At 40.1% G+C, this 23,474-nt stretch overlaps 1 protein-coding gene across 7 annotated transcripts in view; it reads right to left on the reverse strand.

Annotated features, from left to right (window-relative positions):
* Positions 1 to 1,437: 1,437 nt before the first annotated feature.
* KIAA1549 (KIAA1549 ortholog) overlaps positions 1,438 to 23,474 on the reverse strand; it is a 140,898-nt gene continuing 118,861 nt past the window's right edge. For 4 of the 7 annotated variants that reach the window (XM_031507962.2, XM_021536569.2, XM_021536598.2 and 1 more), the window contains 8 exons: positions 20,270 to 20,475; positions 18,322 to 18,545; positions 17,033 to 17,177; positions 15,215 to 15,448; positions 14,241 to 14,293; positions 10,706 to 10,851; positions 8,705 to 8,859; positions 1,438 to 3,962 (listed from right to left, as the gene is read on the reverse strand). In XM_031507962.2, the coding sequence (XP_031363822.2) occupies positions 3,708 to 3,962; positions 8,705 to 8,859; positions 10,706 to 10,851; positions 14,241 to 14,293; positions 15,215 to 15,448; positions 17,033 to 17,177; positions 18,322 to 18,545; positions 20,270 to 20,475 (1,418 nt within the window). In that variant the 3' untranslated portion in view covers positions 1,438 to 3,707. Of the gene's footprint in view, positions 3,963 to 4,957; positions 5,001 to 8,704; positions 8,860 to 10,705; positions 10,852 to 14,240; positions 14,294 to 15,214; positions 15,449 to 17,032; positions 17,178 to 18,321; positions 18,546 to 20,269; positions 20,476 to 23,474 lie in introns of all 7 variants that reach the window. The other 3 variants (XM_021536583.2, XM_021536577.3, XM_021536589.2) reach the window with 3 other exon arrangements.

The following is a 23,474-nucleotide window of genomic DNA, read 5'->3' on the forward strand; positions in this document are numbered from 1 at the left end:
GCACTTCTGGGTGATCACTCTGTGTATTTACCTGTGTCCATCAATGTGCATCATACTGGGGTAGCCAGCACCACACCAGCCTTCTGCTGCAGGGCGATACACACAGACCTTGGCTGACACTGCTGCTCCCCAACCACTGAAAGAAGCCTGATTCAAACCACTGCAAGTACAGTACATTGCAAATGGTCATTAAGATTCCACTTACTGCTCCAAAGTGGCCGTATTTAACATTTCCAGCCCAGCACCTATGCAATTTGTTCCTCCTAAAAGCAAGGTTTTCTCCCCCAAGTCAAAAGCCCACAGCCACTGGCAGGACCATGTGTCACATCCTGGTGGAGAATATTTTATAGTACTGAAGCATGCCCCACCTTCCACACTGAGTGTATGAAAAATAACTGTAACATTTCACTTAGCTCCAAAAATAATCAAGAAGCAGGTTGGAGGTCAACATTCTGCCCATGAAAAGGAAACCAAGCACGCTCAATTATGTAGCTTTCATCTTGCCAAGTTATTTTATATGCCAAACTAAACATAGACTAAACACAAATGCCAAGGAAAATTGTGAAGAAAGGGAAGAGCCCAAGGATTCCATGAACCAGATGGTTTAGTCATGGAAATGGATGCAACAGTTGGTAACAGCTTTCTGTGCCTGTACCAACTTTTCATTTGATTGGTGTTTTCAGAAACAAGGAGATTCATTAACAGATACTTAAATATAGGATACTTTAAGTTTCAGGGGAAAAAAAGGTTTGTTTGGTTTTCCCCCTCCCACCTTTTAATAGGGCAATGAAAAAAAAAAAACTGGCAAAAGAACTCAAGCACATGGGGATGCAGAAACTTGCAGATCTTCTCCCCCCAGAATTTCCAAATGGAAATACACATTCTGGCATATGCATTCCACAGAATCCTTCTGCAGCAAACAAAAAAAAATCCAGCTTCTCTTCTAGCTGCAAGAAGTGTGGATCTCCCATGTTAAGGCCGTTCTTGGAACTGGTGGCTGGTAACTGGTGTTACTTTAATTCCTATATGAGGATACAGACTAGGCCATACCAATTTTTTGGACATTAGATCAGGTCCAAGAGGGTTTCCTTCATCAGAAAGCCTCTTTTATTTACAAGTACATATTTGTCCTGTGTTCTTCATAAGATTAGGGACTGAAAAGAGGAATGACACATATCCAAATATAAAAAAGATGGCATTTCACAACAGCATCACCATCACAAGGAAAAAAATTATTAAGAAATGGCTTAAGTACCTCTAAATTTCAAAGCTCTCATTTCACAGAGAACATATTGTTCTTAAATAGCTGGAACCAGACAAAATTAATTTACCTCCTAGAAGACCACATTTTCTTGAAATGAAGTCACAGTAATGTGCTAATATTTTAAGTATCAGTTTCTGAGCTCACTACAAAATTAAACTGGAGAAATCTGAACATGAGGTCTGAAAGAGATGGTTTTAATGGGAACACTTAGCAACAGTCAGTCTTCAGTGCTGTCAAAACGACCAAATGAACACTGCCTGATACACTCTTCATTCTTCAAAACCTGGCATTTTGCAGAAGTATTGGCAACATTCATGTTTACAAAGCTGGCAGAAAACAAATGTTTATTTTTATCCTAGAATTATCACACAAAAAACTTAAAAAATTCAAATCATAGTGACTTGTTGGTACTGCTGTTACAACCATGCTGGTGTTGATTCCTTTCAAACCTCAACTGGTGCCCATGAGGACTTCACACAAAGGCCAGGGAACTGGAAATTAATTTACACTGCTTCATTACTCTAAGTCACTCAAAACAGTTTCATACAGCATTTTGATGATCATAGGTAAATAGAAAAATAACTGAGCTTTCTAGCAAAGAGGGAAACACACCACCTTTTTTTCCTGCCTCAGCAAGCAACTGAGGTTTTGGTTTCAGTCTCGAGTATGATGGACACACTTTGTGAATAAGGTATGGAGGGGATTTCTTCCACCATGTCCTCCCTGCTGTTTTCATTTCAGTCTGAGTTAGTCCTGCTGCCCTTACTGAACCATGCTGGAGCCAGGAGCAGATGTGGTAGCCAAGGACCACCACGCCATACCGGTGTTATGGCACCTGTACTTCACCACGACCATTTCTGCCCCATTCAGTAAGCGAGGCAAATGCAGCCCCTGCCTGGCTGCCCAGTGCTCTCTCGGGCAGATCTCTGTCCTCAGACCCCTGACCACTGCCATCTGCTCGTGTCTGCACTGCAGCACCTCATTCTCCTGCTGCCCACTGCCCTAGGGTAGGGCTCCCAGGTCTCCTCACCAGCACTGAGCCTGCCCTCCATCTCTGTGCCTGTGTTCAGCGGCTGTAGTTCACTCTGACCTGAAAATGAAAACACTTCAACCAATCGTGACTTAAGCAAAATGTCTATGTGTATTATGTAAGTTACAGTTATGCAATGGCCAATATTAGTAAATTCATAGCTAATTTTAAATAAAAACTCTGAAAAAAACCAGCGACAAACAGTTCCATGGCACATACCATTCTTACCATGGGGATAATGCTTACCCTTTGTCCAAAGGGACAGTGGAAACAAGTATAAATATAGAAACTGTCTCAAAACTGCAAATCTAAGCCTATGTTAATGCTCTAAACTGTCACTGACTTCCACTAAAATTATTCAGATCCAAACATAAGCAATGATTTAGGACATCAATTTATAACATAATGCTGGTGACCCTGTACCAGTCAGGCTGGATTGGTTTCTGTCCACAAAGCAAACTACAGAGTGGCAATAGTTTATCGCTGGTCTTGCAAGAGCATTTAGTATGCAAATATGGTTTTTCAGATATACATACACATTTCCCCAAATTCAACTGTGGCTGAGTATTCCCCTTCCAGTTTTCAGTAATTTTTAAACAAATTAGATAACAAGCCCTTTCTGTTTGGATGCTTTGCTTTCTTTTTCCAGCCTGAATGAGTCTACAAATATTTTCTTAATTATACAAGGCCAATGTTTCACTTTGCAAACATTGAAGATGAAGGAACACTTGAAGCTTCAGCACCAGAAGGAAAACAAGGAAGAGTGTAGAGGGTAGCTCCATTCGGAACCACAGAGCTGTAACAATTATCATTCCAGTTTAATACAAGTAACTCATAAAGACTTTATTCTAAGCAGTCCCATTGTTCCTGACAACCAAAGTGAATCCTATGTGAGAATGGACCTTCAAGACCCTTGAGTTGATACAGTTTGTAATCCTGCAGAACAGCAACACAAACCAGTTCCCCATAAGCACTGGAGAGATAAGAATACTTGTAATGTCTTGCAAAATGTCATCTCAGTTCATTAAAAATTTCACCTACTTCCTTAGAAAAAGGAGTCTATCATTCTTGGAGATAGTTCCTGTCATTTTTTTGTTGTTGTTGCTGGAGTACCGAGTTCTTGATGTATGGTTTTATTTATGTGTTGGCCTGAATGAGGGTAAGGAGAGAAGAGGAGCACTGTCATATTAGCAGATTAATTAATATTACTTGTGATGACACTGATGATTTTCTCTGTTTGTCCCCCATCTCTCCTTACTATTCTCATTTTGTTGCCTTTTTTTGATTTTTCCAGAGTGCTGTCAAAAAAGCTGTGGCATTTCCTTCCTTTGTGAGAACAACATTGCTGATTTCCTCTAAGTCTTTGCTTCCATAGGAAGCAGATACCTGGCAGATTTGCAACGGAATGCTAAATCAACTATGGAAGTTCTGCACTGTTGTCTGTTTCTGAGAAAGTCGCAGAAGTTCTTCTCTAATTGCTTTGATAAGAGAGGCTGATGAGTGACCTGGCTGGAGGTCCTCAGTGGAACTGGTGGTGTAGCAAAGGCCCTGGCCCTGAAGGCTGTTGTGTGGAGGCTGAGCAGGAGGTGCTGAGGGCTGCCTGGCTGAAGTCCTCGGCATCTGGAATACTGGTGAGGAGGAATATTCTTGGTGTCCATGCATATGCGTCTGGAAAAAGGGAGAAACCATGATTGTTACTTTCTAAGTAAACATGATTATCCCAGAAAAGACAAGAAAGCAAAAAGGCAAAGAATGGGGGGAAAAGCAACATGGAGATGCTTATATCTGCTGCAACGGCTCTTCTGTTAAATGAATGAGTGATGTCTCTTATGGAGCACAAAACAACAGGTTTACACAAAATTGTTGGACTGCCTCAAGTTCAGAGACCCCCCTTTCCAATCTATAGTATGTTTAGGAACTGAAATGGAAGGAGGTGGTGAGAAACCTCACAGGACTGAAAGTCAACAGAACTGGCTTCTCTTACCATTCACTTCCATCAACTTCCTAAAAGATAGCAGGCAAATCACTTTTTTCCCTGGCTGTCACTTCTCCACACTGTTTATAAGCAGAGATACTAGAATTTCCACCTTCCCTTTTCCTGCCTGCTTTGTCTGTTCAGACTGTACACTTTTGAGGACCTTGTGACTGACCAGTGCACAGGAAAACACTGTCAACAGAAGAAGCAGCAGAAGAAAACTACTTGGGTTTGAAAAATTAGATTTTTCCATACTCAATATCTGAAAAACGCTATCTCAGCTCAGGGGACAATCACTGTTTCAGGGCAGGAAGGAGTTTATTCTGCCTTTGTTCAGTAACATACACTTTCTAACAAAACAAGAGACAGAGAACAGAAGCCTGAGTTTATGGCTCATCCTTCTGCAAGACAATCTGCTTACACTGAAACAAAGCATGGATTTACAGTACACCGTGCGACTGCAGCAATTCCCAGTACAGACACAAACAAGGCACACTTTGAAAATCCAGATTCTAGCTGACAACCCTGAAGCAAGTGTTGCCTCTTGCCTTGTATTGCTGAAGGCTGGGAGACAACCTGAAGGAAACACGGGACACAGAGGACTGGAATGCACAGGGGGGAGCAAAGCAACGTGATCCCCTTTCAGGGACCCCTTTCAGCACAGCCACCACAAGTCCGTGAGCACTACCTTGGTCTGGGAACAAGCCTTAAGGAGTAGCAGAGAGAGCGGCCTGATGGGGGAAGAAAGGACAGCAAGGTCAGCTAGAAGAGGATTTGGGAGTGAGGGGTTGGGGAAGGAAGACACGACATAGCAGAGCCTGGGAAGGATATGGGAGACCTGAAGTGACAGTGGCAGCGGTGTGCAGGGAACACAGAAATGCATGGGAGCAAGTTCCTTAACATCTCTCATAATACAAATGAATAAAATTTAAGCCATTTTGTATAAAGTAGAATTAATAATAGATTCTGGGTCTCTTGTGCAGCTCACATACAACACTCCTCCTTAATACAGTTAATTTTGGGAGACAGATTAAGGGGAAGATAAGCTTTAATAGAAGAATGATAAGTGAAGGCTTTCCAAGTAACATCCTGTCTTATTTCTTGTAAAAGAGAGGTGATTTCAGAATCAGAAAGGAATGAATGGGTCTCCTGACTGTTCAGAATTATTCATTTGGCAGTGAAATCTGAAACTAATTCATACGTGCAGTCTAGAGTTGGCAAACCTGACAAGTACTCTGTGGGTTTATAGAGAAGAGATGACATAAAAAATATTAAAAGGAAACACTCCTTGATACATGAGTCTTAACAGCAACCTAAATTATATTCAGGTTACTTTCACATTAAAATGCACTATGTACTATGTGATTCAGCTCCTACCTCACACTGCACACTAAATTACCACCATAAGAATGGTTTCTTAAGGGAAGTTAGGGAGTCTGATGACCACAGAGGCTGTTTTTCAAGTTTTCCTTAACTATCTAAGAATATCTAATTTTTTCATGGTTTTCTTATATAGCTCAGAAAAATGTGTGTTTCTGTGCTTTCCCATATAACATCAGAATTAAACAGGCCTGTTAAATTTCAAAACCACATTGGTTTAGAAACCTAACCTCTACTAAACTACAACAGCAAAATAACAGGAGCAAAAAGGCTGAAATATTTTTTTCTGTTTTTTTTAAACTTCTTTACACTGCAAAGATATGTTATATAAAATGATATATGCAAAAATATATAGTTCTATATAATATCTATACATTTTATATTTTTATCTAGAAACTTCTGGATAATTAACAGCAATATGAAACAATTGAAAAAAATATCTTTATTGAATCTTCCTTGTTAAGGAATGAAGATTTATGAGATGTAAGTGTACATCTGTTAATCTCCATTTAAAACTGTTGAACTCTGGCCAATTTCAACTGAACCAGATGTATAAATATATACCCAGACATACATGTGTATATATGAATGTATGAACAGATACATAAAATTCACAAAACGAGGTAGCTAATTAGACATTATCTGATTTGTTACAACCTTATTTGTTATCATTGAATCTGCTTCTGAATGACAGAAAAGTCAAGTTAGGCTGTGCTCTGCTGGATCTCTTAGCCAGCATGGATCTCACAGGGCCTATCCTGGGGACTTGAGAGACAACTAAGTTTGGTGAGATTTTTTTAGAGACACTAGAGTGGGCAGCTGAGTAGAAAAATAGAGTGAAAGGGTAGGAGTATCTTTGGGGAAACACAGGAAACCTGCAGGAAGGCTTGGGAGAACAGTGGAAAGCTCCAGGGGACTGTAGATGGGTAGGAGGTGCAGGTGGTGGAGGGAGGTGCAGATATAGAAGACACTGAGCCCATCTGTAAGAATGACTTCATTTGTTCTGCTGCTCAGATGAGTACTGGGCTTTCTGGATGGATAATTAAGGTGAATTGATGGCACCCTGCACACTGGCTTTGGGCTGGGAGGTACAAGTGAGAGGTCATGTTCCAGCAGAAAATCAGGTATTGACTTCAGGAATAACGGGGTGAGGAGACTGTAAGGAAAAACACTACTGCAGGAAGACATATGCAGATCCCTCTCCAGTTTGTGTGCAAGAAGAATGCTCTAGATTTCAATCTTTCTAAATGCAGAGTTTAATTTCAGAAACTTGCTCAGAATAAGGGAACAGTAAGACAAGGTTTACATAGGATCAATTGAATAGTGTACCGTAAGGAACATGACCATCATTAAGTAAAGCCTCATTGCTAAAATGAGGAAAGTGAAATTTAGAACCCTGTCCTTGTGAAAAAATCCAAACCGTGAAGATAATTATTTAACTATAGAAAGCTACAAGACCAAGGCTTTTTTTTCTGGCCTTTTTTTTAATGGGAAGAATCCTTTCAAAAAAAGGAATGCTCAAAGGAAAAAGAAAGTTCAGGCAATACGTGAGCTCCCCTACAACTGGAAGACAGCAAATTCAGATAAGTTTTAGTTCATGATCTCCTCCTTTTGCCCGTTTCTTTAAAAACAAACTGAAAAAAAATCACATTGCAGTAACATACGAACTGCAGCAACCAGTAAACAAAAGTTCTGTCAAAGCCGAGGAAATCTTTAAAATGAGATGAATCGAAAGAAAAACAGCCTGGATTTAAATGACCTGAACAGGAACATGCCCACAGATGTAGAAAAGCCATTTTCAGAAAAGAGACAAATGTAAAGAAAGGTCAATAAATGGTAACCCAGAGATGTCTCTGAAAATGGAACTCGAGACATTAAGATCTCTCATGCAAGTGCTCTTTTAGATGCAAACTGAAATTATGATCTTGCATTCAAATGCCACAGTTTCAAGCACAGAAAGCACATTAAATTAGGGAATCAGATCTTTCAGCTTTAATGGTTGCAGTTTTTGAATAGTATCAAGCAGTGCACCAAGTTCTCAAAACTTCATGCTGCTCCTCTAATTTGGAGTGGAGGCATCTCAATTTCACCAAAATCTAAAGATAAGCCCATTCTGCTGTGTTTCTTTTCTGCAAAGCTATGCCATGATCATGCAATACTGCAACATAACGTCAAGTAGTGTGAACACACACTGCCCTAAATATGCAAAAGGAGGAGATCCCACTTTCCTCAAGGAAGAAACCAGAAAAAGATAGTTTAAACTAAGAAGCAAAAGAAGAAGCATAAAGGTGTCACTCTCAAGAGTACTGCAATAAACCTGTCACAGGTCAGTCTGCTCCAGGATGCAAATGCACCAAAGAGGGACTGGTAGCAGGCAAGTGTCTCTCTCCTGGCAAGGCCATATACTATCTTCAACCTCACACATCTGGTTGAATCAGAAATGTCTCTGGAAGCTCAGCTGTCAAGAACATGAAATCACTGTGGCTGCCTGGGCAACACAGGTAAAGGAGTATGTGTTCATTTAGCACATCCTGCTGACTTAGGCCAGGAAAGGAACTTGTTTAGAAACATCTCTCATATTATGTGCAAGTATATACCTTTCTCTGCTGCCCTGACTCCTGCTGTTAGCAATGATACAGAAGATATACATACAAAATAGGATGGTAGCCTGGGACAATTCAATTCAATGTTTTCTAATGACAATGAGCTCAAAATAGAGAGGCATATTTCAAAGAAGGAATGGAAAGCAGTATCCACCTCTGCTGGAGCTCAGAAGCAGAACTGGATGAACTGCAATTAATGGGTGAAGGCCTCAAGCAAGGAAAAAAAAAAAAGTTAGGGTAAAATGAGAGAAAGCATTTAGAGAAGCAAAGGTGAAAGAACAGCAAGCAGAAGTCAGAGGAGCTAACAAGGGTTCGAAGAGCAAAGCAAAGAATGTCAAAGAAGCAACTGAAAGTACTCCAGGGAGGGAAAAAGTTCCAAACAGTAATGCAAGAAAAAAATACCCAAACAAATCACTACTTTGGAAACTATGCAAATGTGTAACAGTACTCACTGCATCTCGCCTAGCACATTCATCCTCTCCACGATACTGGGGCCACCCTGGCCCCCCCGGCTGGCCATGCCCTGCTCTGCCTGAGGGGATCTCCACTGGTTGACCTCCGATCCTGCTAGCAATTCCCACCTGAGTGAGGTGCTGTATCTGAGAACCTTAAAAGCAAATATTGGTTTTTTTTTTTCATCTTCATACACAGTCAAGTTTGCAGGGCAGACATATGATAACATAAAACTTTGCTGGAAGCAGGAGACAAAGAAGATAATGGAGCTCTGTTTCTGTGCAATTAATAAAAATCAGCAGAAAGAAGGCTGTCAGTGTGGAATAAAGGCAGAAAAGTTATGTGCATTTTGTGCAGTTGATGTGTGATGCATGTCATGGCACTGCACTGAAAGAAGAGGTTGAGATACACACATCTCTGACATAGACTACTTCTTCCAAAAACATGCCAAAACATGCCAGCCCTTTCCAAACAGTGCTTACTGAAAGCTCTGGCAATGCTTTCATGCCAATTACTCAGCAGCAGAGAGAGGACATTTGCTGCTGTGGCACACCTTATTTGCATCACACTGGCAAGACCCTAACTCTGCAGACTGCCTCCTGTGGTGTGGCTCTGAAGAACAAAATACACGAGTACGTAAGAGTGTGCTTCTCCCAGCTTTGCTTTGTGCTTAAATATTAAACCATGCTGTCCTTAACTAAGAGAAGGTCAGAACACACTGTATCTCCTTCCAGCCTGAAAGCCAACCTCCTCCTTTCTCCTCTTCCTTCCCTTCCCTCCTTCCTGCTGCTTTCAATCATATGCAAGGATAGCTGCCACCATTAATTGCAAGAGATATGTAACAACATGCCAGCTTTCCTTCTTCATTAATTGTCTCCCACAGGGAAATGTCATTTGTGTTTTTATTCTTAAAATTACTGTTAATACTTTATTTATTCATTAGAAATGAAAACATTTAACCCAGAGATACATAAAACTGTGTGTATGTACACAAGGGGAGAAAAAGACAACAGCAACAGTGTGATTTATGTGATGGACAGTTAGATCACTTCCCTATTTTCTCTCAAAACTCCCCAATATTTGAGAAGTTTGGTATTTACACATAATTATGCTGAGGGACAGAAATGAAATATATTAAGTACCTCCAAACTTTAAAGTAGAATACATATGAACATGTAAACAATAGTGTGACTCAGAGAATAAAATAACCATCATTAAGCTATAATAGTTACTACATTCCTACTATTCTCATTCATTTACAGAGAGATGAGAGCAACCATCAAAACTGGGCTTCTGATATATGATCGTATTTCCAGTATTTTTCAGGAAGAAAATATTTATCTGGGAGAAAATTAACTGTAACATTTGTATAGCAATACAATATTTTATTCTTAGAAGTGTTTGCTGCTTAGCTGCCTTGTGATGTTACCATTTTATTCATGATAGCATTGGTGACTGCTACTAAAATTACCTCAACCAAATCAGGGAAGGTGATTTCATATGGGACAGTAGAAATAGATAATTCAATCTAAGATGAAGAGATACTGCTTTAATGCATACAATTCTACAAAGAGAAATAAGAAACACAGGCATAGAGAAGTATTAAACAATTTTGCTATTTAGCATGCTGATTTTGGATGCAAAAATGAGCACATTTAGCACAAAAGGAGGAGTTCAAAATGGCAAGTTAGCATACATCATAATCTCTAAACCAAAGAATTTTCCATTCTTAGAGAATGGGGTTTTGTGAAAATACACTTTGTAATAACCTGTGCTTGTAAGATACTAAAAAAGGGGCAATGCACTTCCTTTTTCTGCAAGGTCCTACAAAAAGTAACGTTAACTTCACTTAGTGATCATCTTTTTTTTGGGCATCGAGGACAAGGATCACATATCACATGCAGCAGCTGAAGGAGAATGGTGTGTTAATAGTGACCTTGGTATAAGAGCAGACAGAGGCTCAGTTATTTTACTGCATATTCAGCTTCAGTGAAGAGTACCTGCAGTGCTTCCAACGGGTCGTGGCCGTGCCACTGATGGCATTTCCTCTGAGTACATCCCCCTGGAGGAATACTGAACCTCAGGGGGTGGCTGCTCTCCATGCATTAGCTCTGCAGGCTGAAGAAAACCTGGCCCAAAGTTCTGCCTGTGGAAAAGGAGTCAAGATGAAAAGAAGTGAAATCCCTAATTAGAAACAATAACATAGGTGTGCCTTGCACAGTGGATTTTTATGCCTTTTAATAATTAATTGTAACCTTCAAAGTTGAGGAAAATATTTACATCTGAAGAGTATGTTTTAACAAAATTTTACATTAGTGTTTTTTACATTGCAATGCAGACAAAAAAGTTCACAGATCTCGTGATCTTGTTTTCCCCTTGGGGGTAAAAAGTATCTTCAATGAAAAAAAAATAGAAAAGCAAGACTTCAGCAGTGATGTAGCTCCTTACCTCAGCAACAAAGCTGACTCTACTCAAAGAGTTTCTAGGCACACACTTTTGGTCTAAACCAAAACATAAGCTGCATTACATGTGTATTTTGTGAACAATTATACTTCAAAAAGTATTCTGATCATTTTTCAGGAAGTTTTTGAAACTGTGCTCTTTAAGATTCATGAAATGACTCAAAGCTGTCATCAGCACATATGAAGAAATGCAGTGTATATTGAAATTAATGTTTCCTATCCATCAGGCTGGTGCTGTAGTGACATTATATATTTGCTAAAAAGAGTTAACAACAAATTGTAATCCATCTAACTTCACTATTTGTTTGAGTGGAAATGAAGCAAAGTGAGACAAGTAGCCAGGTTCAGGCACATGGACCTACACAAAGTGAGGGCTAGGGATGAGTTTTCCATGCCTTTTACCAAAATAGCATCTTAGCTCTCCTAGCCTACCTACAGTCTGCAGTGTATCCTGTTCCTCAAGATCTCAATTTTACACCCCTTTCTTTTACTGCAAAATCCTGTGACTGCATCTAGTTTAGATTATTCTTGACTTGTGCTTTATTTGGAAAACTACCCACCTTCATATGACAGCCAGATAGCAAAGAAAGTTGACATAATAAACTGCCTAATAAAGTACAAACAAGTAATTGTAAATAGAAGTAGCAGCTATTTGGCATGCAGTATTACAAGATGGAGGAGGTTAAAGGGCTTCAAGCTGTAACAATCCCATTGTGGAAGTCCTAGAATTTCCCCAGTTCCCTCACGTAAAATCTCCACTTGTCCACTCAGCAGATCCAGAGGAAACCATTTCCAACCACACAAGCTAGTTAAAATAAATGCTTCAATGGGTAGGTAATGTTTAACAATATCACTTCTGTTATGTTAATCACTGCAATCAGTAAAAGATGTGATCATCTGGCCCTTTATGCCTGCAGTGTTGAGCTGGAATTTTGAAGCTGATGAATTACTACGGTTTTTTGATGCTGTCTAAAGAAAATATTTTCTCAACATTACTGCAAATGTATTCTTTTTGTGCCAATTTTTCAGAGGACGGGAAGTAAAGTCTTTATTGCTGATGTGTTTGCATTGAAAGGTTCGCATTTAATAAGGCTTCACATTCTCAGTCTTCTTTATAATAGATAGTTATAGCTTCTCTATAAAGTCAAATATCAACATAAGAGCATAAAAGCAGAATACAGCTCTGCACCTGTATCATACAGGCCTTCATGTGCTCCTTCCTATTTCCAGACTGCAACTCAGCTTTCAATTTTTGCACAGCCAAAAAAACCCCAAAATTATCTTCAGTCATTTAAGTCTTGGAGATACTGCTCCAAGAATCAATTTTACACCACTAATCCACTGTAGTATATCTATCTCTGTTGCAGGATTCAATACCCATTTTCTGGCAAAAGCTATTCATTGTGCCTTTATGGCTGCCTAGCTGTTACGTGACCTAGGTCTTTTACATTTAATTTTTTTCCCCAGGTTGGTTCTACCCCATTAAAGATGTTGATGGTGTTATTACAGAGAAGAGAACACTATGCTCACCCAACTGGTATTCCATGCACTGGATATTTAACCCAATGGACTATGACATTGATACATGCCACCTAATCACACTGACCTCAGGTTATTTTTCCTTCCTCTAGCTGGTGCACTGCTTCTATCAATTTGTTTATCATTATCTTCAGATTTCGAGAATAACTACCATTGCACATCCATGACAACTTGTTTTCTATTGACCAAGCTTTAGGAAGATTTCTCTTTTAATGAAAACTTAGAGAATTCTTTCTGTTCAGATCAATGACTTTGCAGATTGTTAACTTACTCTGCTAACACTGGCAAAGCCAGTATTTGAACTTTTGCAATTTACATAAGTTCAGGCTGCCTATGCCAAAGAATGATAAACTTCTGAACAAAAAACACATTGTAAAGACACTATCTTGCTCAGGTGTATTAATATGGACTACAGCACTGTCATGATTAATTTATCACATTTCCCCTGAATATGTAATTGGCAAAGACAGAATCTCCTCAGTAGCAAACAATAAGGTTATGCTTTACACTGGCAGTCTCAAAGCTCATAATCTTCAAGGTAATTTAAATTACAAAGAGCACACCACATGTCATACTGTGTGCCATTTCATGCATACTCCACACACACTGAAACTGTCACCTCCAGCCAAGAACTAAGCAAGATGCTTAGAAACCCCTCCTTTTCTACTTGGTCTTCTCAAAATCAGGTTGCAGAACAATAAGTAAAGTTCTTCACAGCTATTTTACCATGAAGTTTCCAAGGCAATGATATTTTCAGGTGAAGTCTAATGAATGACATGGACAGCTGTGCAATTTCATCTCATATGGTGAGCTCTAAGAAGGTAATGAAAGAGCAGCACAAGACCACCACTGTACCAGCCTGGCTGCAGCAGCTTGGAGAGGGTGAGACTTGTCTCACCCCAGCGAGTACCACGACTCAAGCGACCAACTTCATATGTGGTTAAAACACAGAAACCAAATGTGAAATTAACAATCACCTGGACAACCAGTCTCCCCTTTAAACAATTCTCCTGCAGCAAGGGCAGGAGAAGATGGAAAATTTGTTCTTCCCCTGATTTTATAATAATAGGGTTGCAAGGCAGACTTTCTCTGTGAGGGTCCCTGTGCTCTGTCATTTATTCTCAACTCAATTAAAAATAGAATGAATCTGTTAGTCATATGAAAGCTGTTGTGAGTGAGTGTTTGCCCCGAGGATACAGAAACAAGATGAAAGCAAGAGTATTGGGAGAATTACATGCATCTGAGTAACTGTTTCAGGTTCTCCAAAAGCTCATACTCAGTGGTTTATTGAATATTGGAAAGATTTTGCTATAGCTGAGGGGCTAGAAACACATTTCTTTTAAACAGAGGCTTGGATTCCATACAGCATGCATATGTCATTTATGCTTCATAAATAAATAACAAGGCTGGATCTGGACTCCTGTTACTTCTCATTTATACAGTACTTTGCATAATAATATACCAGCGCCAGTAAGAAATCTGGAGTAATTGCAAGGAAAATAATAAATGATAATTTGATCAGTAAAAAGCTGACCTCGGTAGGAGACCTGGTGCTGTTGGCGGAGTCATTCCAAATTCCATGTATCTCTGTCAGAAGAATGAAAAAAAAACCACCAAATTAAAATCAAAATTCATACCTTGGAACTCCATGGTCAGCCTTTTAAATGATGAATAGCAGAGATCACTAAGCCTGGATGTAGGACTTGATGGCAGCCATAAGAATTTAAATTTTAGAAACAAAGGAACACAAGAAGATCTGGAAATCACTGCTACAGCAGCTACAGTCTCTTCTGTGATCTGAGTCTTAATTTAAAAACCTTTCAGAAATACTTTTTCTCACTTGAAGAAGATCAAGAGCTGCTCCAATGTCTACTTAGCAAAAAATCAAGCTTTCCATTTGGAAATCTCTTTTGACCTCAAACTGCATCAGACTGCAGCAGAAAGAACACAGGGCTCAGACTCATCAGAACTTAAGATGACCTACAGGATTAGCCATGTGTTTCACTGCTCCATCAAAAAAAAAAATCATACACAGAAACACTGCTTCCCTATCACTCACTTCCTGAAAGTTTTTGGATATCCTGATGAAAAATATGACCTATGCCAAATACTTTCTTTTTTTCATTGTCAAAATAGGAACTACCACACATATTAAAAAAAAACTTTGACTCCCAGACACAGCAAGACTGACTTGTGAAAAATCCTAACTGAGAAGAACTGAAATTATCCTAAAGGAAAACTCTCGTGGCTGAGATGGCAAAAGGGAGAACAAACCAAACAGCTCAGAAAGCAAGTTCACCATCTTGTGACGGTGATTTCTGAATTCTTGTACCAGGAACGTTCCGCATTTGTGCTCAGGCCTGACAGCAAGGGCACAACAGCAGCGGCCGTGAGTGAGCTCAAGCAGCGCTCACTCCCTGCCCGGAGATGCCTTGTGGACTGCATCCCAAACGTGCCGTTTGCTGCCCAGCTGGCCCAGGAGGCGATCCCTGCCCAGCAGCTGCTCACCGGCTGTCCTGCCGAGACCCCGGGCGGAGGCATGGCCGTGGAGCTGGCGGCCTGGCTGCTGGGAGCCACCAGCGCGAAGGCGTCGTCCAGCAGCGAGTGCATGGTCTGCCGAGCCTCCTCGATGGACGGCTGCGGGGGCACGTACTGCGACACTGGGTGCGGGGGCAAGCCCGGGAACTTCCCCACGTCCGCCGAGGAGGATGTCTGCGGCTCGGGAGGCAAGTCGGGGTCGGACTGGAGGAAACAAGGAAGGTGAAGGGCAGCCACAGAGGAGATCTAGCCAGCTTCCAAACTGTGGGCTTTCCGTCTGAGCAACACTGTCACGGCCAGAACCGCAGCACCTGCCCTTACCCTCCCTGCTGCTGTGTGCACATACGTAACACCAGCAGCTCAAGCATTTCATTCAGTGTGATCGGAAGGACTCTGATCTCAGGTAAGGCACCAGAGCTTTGGGCAGGAGTTACTCAGCTATAACAGAAATCTTGTGGTTTGCAAGCACGTAATGAAGTCATACAGAGAGCACTTCTCCACTCAGAAAAAAACCAATCAGCTCTGCCTACATCTTTGACTTCTTTGCAGCTTTTGCAATTCTGAGAAATTAATTCAGTCTTTAGCTTATAACTGACCACCTCAGCAGTAACATTAAACAATTATCACCTCCTAGAAAAAGGCAGAAAGGAAGCTGTTAAGGAACTAAGTGGTTGAACTTGGGTGCATCACCTGAATGGGATTCATGTAAGTGCTTCATTGCAGCAATACCTTAAGCATGCATCATAATTATTACCTGGGATCTTACCACATGGGCTTATTGTTCATCAGTGAGAGGAAATTAAACGAGCTTTACAGCAGCAGACTTATTATCAGAGCTCATTCTTACCACTGCATGCAGACTGCAAAATCAGTCATCAAGAGGCACAAGCCTCTACTTTATTAGGAACTTAGCATTCTGAGCAGTCTCAGTGCAGATGCCAAAGGGGCTGAGCCTGCTGTGTGCCATGTCTTAATTAAACAGCTTCTGATGATAATTCATTCTACTGCAGCATCACATTAAAATCATCACACTCGTATTTGAAGGCAAAGGGAAACTGCAGAAATCGAGATCAGAATCACCTGACCACATATGCAGCTAACAGTGAAATTCTTAAAATTATGAAACCATATTTAAAGATAAGAACAGTCCAGGGGCTTCCAATATTAGCATTTGGCTTCAAGAAATCTGCTTAGAAGTGGTTAAAGATGCCTAAGTACTGTTTGTGACATGGATATGATTGAACAGAAGTATTCTCCAGAGTCTTTTTTTAGATGTGAGACAAAATTAATTTTCAAGACATTGCACTAGAATTGTTTCAAGTTACTGTACAAAGACGTGTTTCTCTATCATTAATAATTGATTGCTGCTTTTGAAAGATGAGAAAATTTCTCACAAAAAGACCCGAGTCTTCCACTCTGTAAGAGCAAAGGATGAAATTTGCTGTAATATATGAATATATAACATCCAGCAAATTGGACTGGAGTGAAACTATGTTCAAGATATTGTGGAACATGTCAAGCACACTTTCATGTGCATAATACAGTGGCATTAATGAAAACAAGGCTTTTGTTCTTGGCCTCTGTAATATCAAGGAATACTCGGCAGAATTATACTGCTTAAAAATGACGGACTGTCAGTGAAATCCTTATTTCACTTTGATTTACATGCTAACTGCATGACTGAAACTAACCATATCACATGGACCATAAACAGAAGGCCAAAAATGTGCCAATGTCACAGCTATCATCATTATCAGAACACTCCTGCCATTCAAGAGACATACATACAATATATGCAGAATTATTGACTCCTGGAGGCCTTTTGTATGTCCCATCACTGTCAGTTGTGATTAACCTGTCCTTTTCGGCGTCAATTGGACTCCCATTTATCTGATGGCGACGGCGCTGCTTGGGAGAACGTTTTGCACGAGAACTTAACAGGAAAAAAACCAAAAAGTGCAGAGAGAGAGAGAGAGAGAGAGAGAGAGGTAATCAGGTAATCACAATTATTTTTGAAAGTTTTCTTCCCAAGGTTGAACTCCTCTGCCCATTTCCTCCAAGTCATCCTTTCCTAAGTCCCGTTTCTCTTCCCTTTCCCAGTTTTCCATGCCAGTCGCATTAGGTAGCTCAAATCTCTTTCCTCAAGCTTCTCTTAATAACACTCATTGGCAACTCTTTGAAACATACCATTATTTCCTTAAATTCTCTCCAGAGTCACCTCCCTCCTACATTCAGCTGTCCAGGTTGCCTATGTTCCAGCTCCCCAGCCCAACGTGTGACACATCTGCAGCTGCAGAACAGATCACACTGCCCAAAAGGCTTTGTGCTTGATAAAGAGGGGACCCCACCAGCCAAACCAGCTGAGGAATACATACCCCTGGAGAAAAGCTACCTTCCTTCTATCAGTGCAGAAGCATCTACTGGGCACCAGTGCTCCAGGAACAAAGTGCCTCTATTCATAAGGCCGTAACAAAACCCAGGGAAAACTTTCTCTGCAAATGCAAGGCCAGGAAGGCAGATCTGTGAGGCTGACAGATGTGCCTTATAACCTTTTTATGTATTCCCTCTGGGTAATCTCATTGATTTGTGAATTTGCCTTTAATATTCAGAATCTTCATGCTTTTTTAGGCTGTTCAAGGATTTCTTTATTTGACATGTTTCCCTCCCCCACTCCTGCTTTATAAAATTATTACTTGCTGGTTATATTACTTGCATATGTATTACTTGCAGGTTTCTTTTTTAGTGCTGATATTGCAATTTTGATCCCTCTACACCACACAAGAATTATTCAAACAAATGGCAGAGCAAATACAAAATTGTTTTAAGACTGTTTTCATACATTTGGGCTTATTTATCAAGAATTCACTGCTGAGAACTTCTAAAAACATAATTTGAAATCAAAACATAGTGGCATATACTGAAATAAGTGTGTGTCTAAAACAAGCCAACCCTTTTCACCTAGATAAGTAAAATTCAACTAGTGATCAAAATGATTTTCAGCTCTGACAGTTAAGAAGTGCAGTTTTGATGTAGTTGGGATATTGACTCTAAAAGAGCTCCATCTTTGAGATCCCTACCTCTTCCTGGGCTCTATGAAGACAGTAGGCACACTGCCTCCAGGGTCCAAAATCTTGTCAATCTGCATCTGTGCCTTGCGATATATTCTGTGCTGTTCTTTGGAGTCAACCACCACCACGTCATCCACCACTGGGAACTCGTAGTGCCCTTTACGCTTGGCACGGAGGCGGATCTTATTGCGGTGATGCTCGATCTCGGATTTATGCCTCAGGGCTGTTTGTATCTTCAGGAAGGAGAAGGGAAAAAAAAAAGGGAGGAATATTTTTGCAGTTGTATATATTGCAAACTGGATTTTGCTGCTCTTCTGTAAACCTCTCCTCCCTACCTCTCTGGCTGCCCCTGCCTCCCTCCCCCAAACCTCTGAAGGACTAAAATAAGTCACACAATTTATGAGCACACTTTCCTTCCTGGATATTTCAGTCTCCCCATTGTCTCTGCAGGTAGATGTACTATTATACACAGCACGATTGCCAGCACAGCAGGTGCAATTAGAGGCAAGTGGCAGTTTGTTAATAAAAGGCAGGAGGAAGACAAAAAACTCCTCTTGTCTGCCAGACATAACACCGCTCTGAAAAGGTAAGATTAACCAGTCTGTAGTTAGCTATGCTAGGCAAACATAATGCTGATATTTGATCAGTGTTAAAATCTGCCACCCTTTCCCTTTAATGACCTTCATCACATAAAAAGCAAGAACTTCAAGAGCCAACTGATCTCGTACCTCAGGGCCTCCACTGTGCATGAGAGGCTGCCATATGCTATGCAGGAACACAGCAGCAACACAAGGGCCCAGATCCCCAGATGAATATGGCACTATCAGCTCTACATCATCTTGGAGGCTGAGTTTTTCATGCCTCTCTCCTACCTTTTTTTCAAATTTCATGGATACATGGGTAAAGCTGTTGTAACACCACACTGTTTAAGTCCTGGCCCAAAAGCTACTGAAATAATTTCTATCACAGGTAAACACTTAAAGCACCAGATTATGTAGCAACAACTGCTCTGCTTGTGTTGGACTAGTTCTGGAACACATCAGCATCAGCAAATTAAAAACCAAAAAAATACTGATTTTTGTGTAGTCTCTCATGAAAATCAAAAAAAAAAAATGAAAGCATATATAGGACACAAGTCAGACTTGTTCTTTATGCTCAAGTTAGAATCATGTCTTCTGCCCATACAGATTTCTGTTTTGTGGCTCCTCTTGCCTCTGTATCCTAGATATATATATATATATTTGCCTCTCTTCAGATTCTCTCTTACAGATTCTTGACAAAGTTACAATTTTGACTAATCAAAATTCAGTTACAGGTTTGAGTAATCTTCCACTCTGAATTGTGAAAAAATGTCATCTTACACCAAACCAGGATACAGGTAGGTGCTACTGTCAGGCAGTGTATGATGTGGTTTTACTGTGCATCTCCCCTCCTCATGCCCCAGGCATGCTCATATTCTGCTTACAGTAACATGAGCCTCAGAGAAAGCAGAAAATTTTTTATGTTTACTGTCAAGTAAGCACATTAGAAGTTGAAAGCACTGAACTGGGCTGCAAATTCACACCCCAGAATGTTTTGAGAAAACTTATTTTTAATAACTAACTTGCTGAGTCCTGAAAAGTAAAAGAATAGTGTAGAATAAAAACTAAGGTGGGCCATATGTTTCAATTCTCATACATTAACTAGCACAACTGTCTTTAAGTCATGTCCTGCTGACTAGCAAAGGGATGCTAACCATCAGGTTAGCAAAGGTATCCTGACCATCAGATTCACTCAGTGTTTAAATTTTGGTTTAGGCATCTCTTAAAAACAGGTCAGATAAATCCTCTGGATGGAAACAAATTATTCCTGTAACTTGTCAAGGAATTTACAAGGAACTCCTTGTAAGAGACTGGATATTTTTCACTTGGCTAGACATACAATCCTCCAAAAACATGCAAAGCACTTTCAAAAATACCTCTTTATTAATTTTGTTGGTCTCTGCTACCCGGTCGGAGAGTACGGAGTTCTGAACCGGAGGTGCTGCCATGGGCTGCATGGCAATCAGCTGGATCTTGCTTGGGACCCGTCTGCTGGCATCTGAGGAACGGGACATCCTATCCACGTGTTCAAAGATAGAGGCTGAGGAGTGCTGCTCGTTTCCACTGCTGGTCTGAGGAGGTCCTAAATCATCAGAACCAATACAGAGTGAAGCAGTGCTGCCAGGGTTATCACATTAAGCTCTACAGATGCTGTGCTACAAAACTATCCCCTGTTTTCCATCTGTGCCTAATTTGCCCTACAGGCCTTCCAGCTGACTCACATTTAGTGTACAACAAGCTTACCCCGTGGTTTGCAAATTATAAACATTTTCCCATTATATTTCCAGAAGGTGAGCTGTCATTCTTTATTTCTGTAAATCAAGCTCTTGGCACTTGCAAACCCCCAAAATCTCAACCTACGTTATTGCATAAAAAGCTGTTTAAGTACATTCTGCTAATGATTCCTCTTATCAGTACTTAAAGAGATCCAAATTGTTCAAATGGGGGTTCAAAGAGCAATGAAAGATGTCTCAATGCAAAATGCATTTCTAAGTGATAGAAGTGATACAGGAACCAACAAAAAACCCCTTAGAAATCCAAACAAAAATCAAAGAATTTTACAGACATTTTACTGATTAATGCTTTTAAAGCAGATTTTTTTTCTCTGTGACAGGATAAATAATTCACATAATAATAAGCAAGCTGCATAAATACTGTCATGTTGTAATTTGTTGAAGAGGTTAAACCAATACAATCAGCAAAAGATATTACGAAAAGATATTATGAAAACCAATATGCATGGAACTTCACCCAGGTCCTGCCAACAGTTAATTACTTCAATAGAAATGGGTCATCTTCCTCAAGACTTGAAACCTACAGGATCACTCCAGTGACTTGCAGTTAAGCACAGTAATTTAGTAATTTTTTTCCTGAGTTAGACCTAAATCAAAAACTGTTACGCAGATGAGGCTTGCAAAAGCTATTGAAAACTTTCAAAATAACCTTTTGTCTTATCCATGTGATAAAGCCACATATTCTCAAACTGCTTTTCACCATGAAATACAAGCAATGAGAGATCAAGACTTGTGACTCTCCTTGTGAAGGAACTCAACGTTGAGGGACATACCCACATCTTTCCACAGACTTATAATAAGGAGATGTGGTTCTCAATATTCAAATCAGGAGGAATATCCGATTTAATTCTGATACAGAATCCATTATTGATCAACATGATCCAACCACAAGGAAGGGAAATAAAATAGTCCCTGCTGTGATCCTGTTGCAACACGTGCTGGTAATGCTGGATAGGGTTGAAGGAGTGAATCCTATCTTCTGTGGAAGGTCAGAGTAAATGTCTTGCTCCTTTGCTTCCCTCTTCCAGCACAACAAGGGAGCAGGACAAGAAAGCAATAATACTCTTATATTCAAAGCATACTACTTCTGGGCTGGAAAGCAGTCTGGCCACAAGTTAAGCAAAATCCCTATTCCTATTTCTTAAAATTTATCAAAGCATTGTCAAACACACATTTATAAAAAGCGTGCATGATTTATAAATGTGATTTCTTTGTACAACTGTTCTTAAAAAAGAAGGTGAACAGCTCCATTCAAGACCTCTGTGTCACAAATGTTTTGAAAGACACAGAGCTTAAATGAAACATATCCATCTCTCTTCTGTAGATATTTATATCATCTTAACCATTTGTCATCTTCACAGCTCCATCTTCATGCATCTCTCAAGTGTGCAAGCATTGCCTCTCACAGAGAGGGGCACAAGATCTATTAAGGAGTGAGTGTGAACCCCTTGGAGCAGTTGTGTAGTCAATAGAAATCTGAACCTCTGGATCCATCTTCCCCAAACATTAGTCATTTTTTTTCCTCACCTTTTCACTCTATCAGCCACTCTCAAGATCACTGACCTCCAACATAAAATTGTAAGGGTATTTTTGTATTACTTGGTTAGTGAGGCCCAATATTTTCAATTACACTGAGCATTCCCTCTGAATTTTTATAACTTCATCTATAACTTTTCCTTGTACACACATAAACAAGTGCTTGGCAGGGGCCTCTTAGCTGAAAGGGTTCTTAACCTCATTTGGTAAAACCGAAATCTCACAGAAAAATTTTGGTAAGACTCTACAGTAACATCATATATTACTCCTTTTTGCAGAAAAGATGTACACAAAGAACACTCATAAGCTGCATATGACCTTTAAATCTTCTCTGTGTGCCTACACTCGATGTGTCTATAAATACACATTGTCTATAAACCAAGATGGAAGTGCAGAAAAGTAGATAAAGTCAGGAACAGTGTAGCACTGTGTACATAAAACAAAAAAAAAAAAAAATGGTTTCTAACCCAACATAAGAACGAGGTCCTGAAGAAGTTTTGACAGAGAGAATAAGCATAATTTCACATTTCAAAGCTCTTATATTACATTATTAATCACATTTAGAAAATCTTTCTTATAAAGGTATTGGATGGCACTACATGAATGAAATTTTGATTTCAGAATAATTCAGCTGAGGCTAAAAAATAATGGAGAGGTACTTAATACCCCAATACTGGTTAGATCATGTTTTAACGCCCAGTCCATGGAGGTCTCATGCCAGGATTACTGTTCATCACTGCTCCCCGAGTTGAAACCATTAACTGAACAGACATGTTAGGAAGCTATGATTTCACCTGAAAACCAATACAGCTGGAGACAGAGAAAGGCTACTGCTTCCTGCACCCTCGAGAGATACAACAGCCAAGATGCATAAGGCCTCATCCAAAATCAGATAAAGTCAATGGGATTCTTCAACTCATCCATTGGTATCATAACTATGCCAGAGTATGCAATTAGAGATAGATTTCACACAGTGTTTTTGTATCCCAGAGGGGACAACCCAGGATGCTGCTGATGACTCATTACACCCACCAGTGTAAGCAGCAGAGTACAGAAGGATGGACGTAAGGTTGGTTACTGTAACATGGTCAGTGCTATCAGAGGACACAAATCCTTGTTTTATCACTAGATGTGTTATACATCAAAGACAACGTCAGCTTTCTCCTGCCCTATGTTTGCCATGTCTCAATCCTGGCCGAGAAAACACTAGTTCACAACAAAATATTTGTATTTCTTTGCAGGTAGCTCATGT

The sequence above is a fragment of the Lonchura striata genome, chromosome 5, assembly GCF_046129695.1.
Source record: "Lonchura striata isolate bLonStr1 chromosome 5, bLonStr1.mat, whole genome shotgun sequence".
In the NCBI taxonomy this organism is placed as follows: domain Eukaryota; kingdom Metazoa; phylum Chordata; class Aves; order Passeriformes; family Estrildidae; genus Lonchura; species Lonchura striata.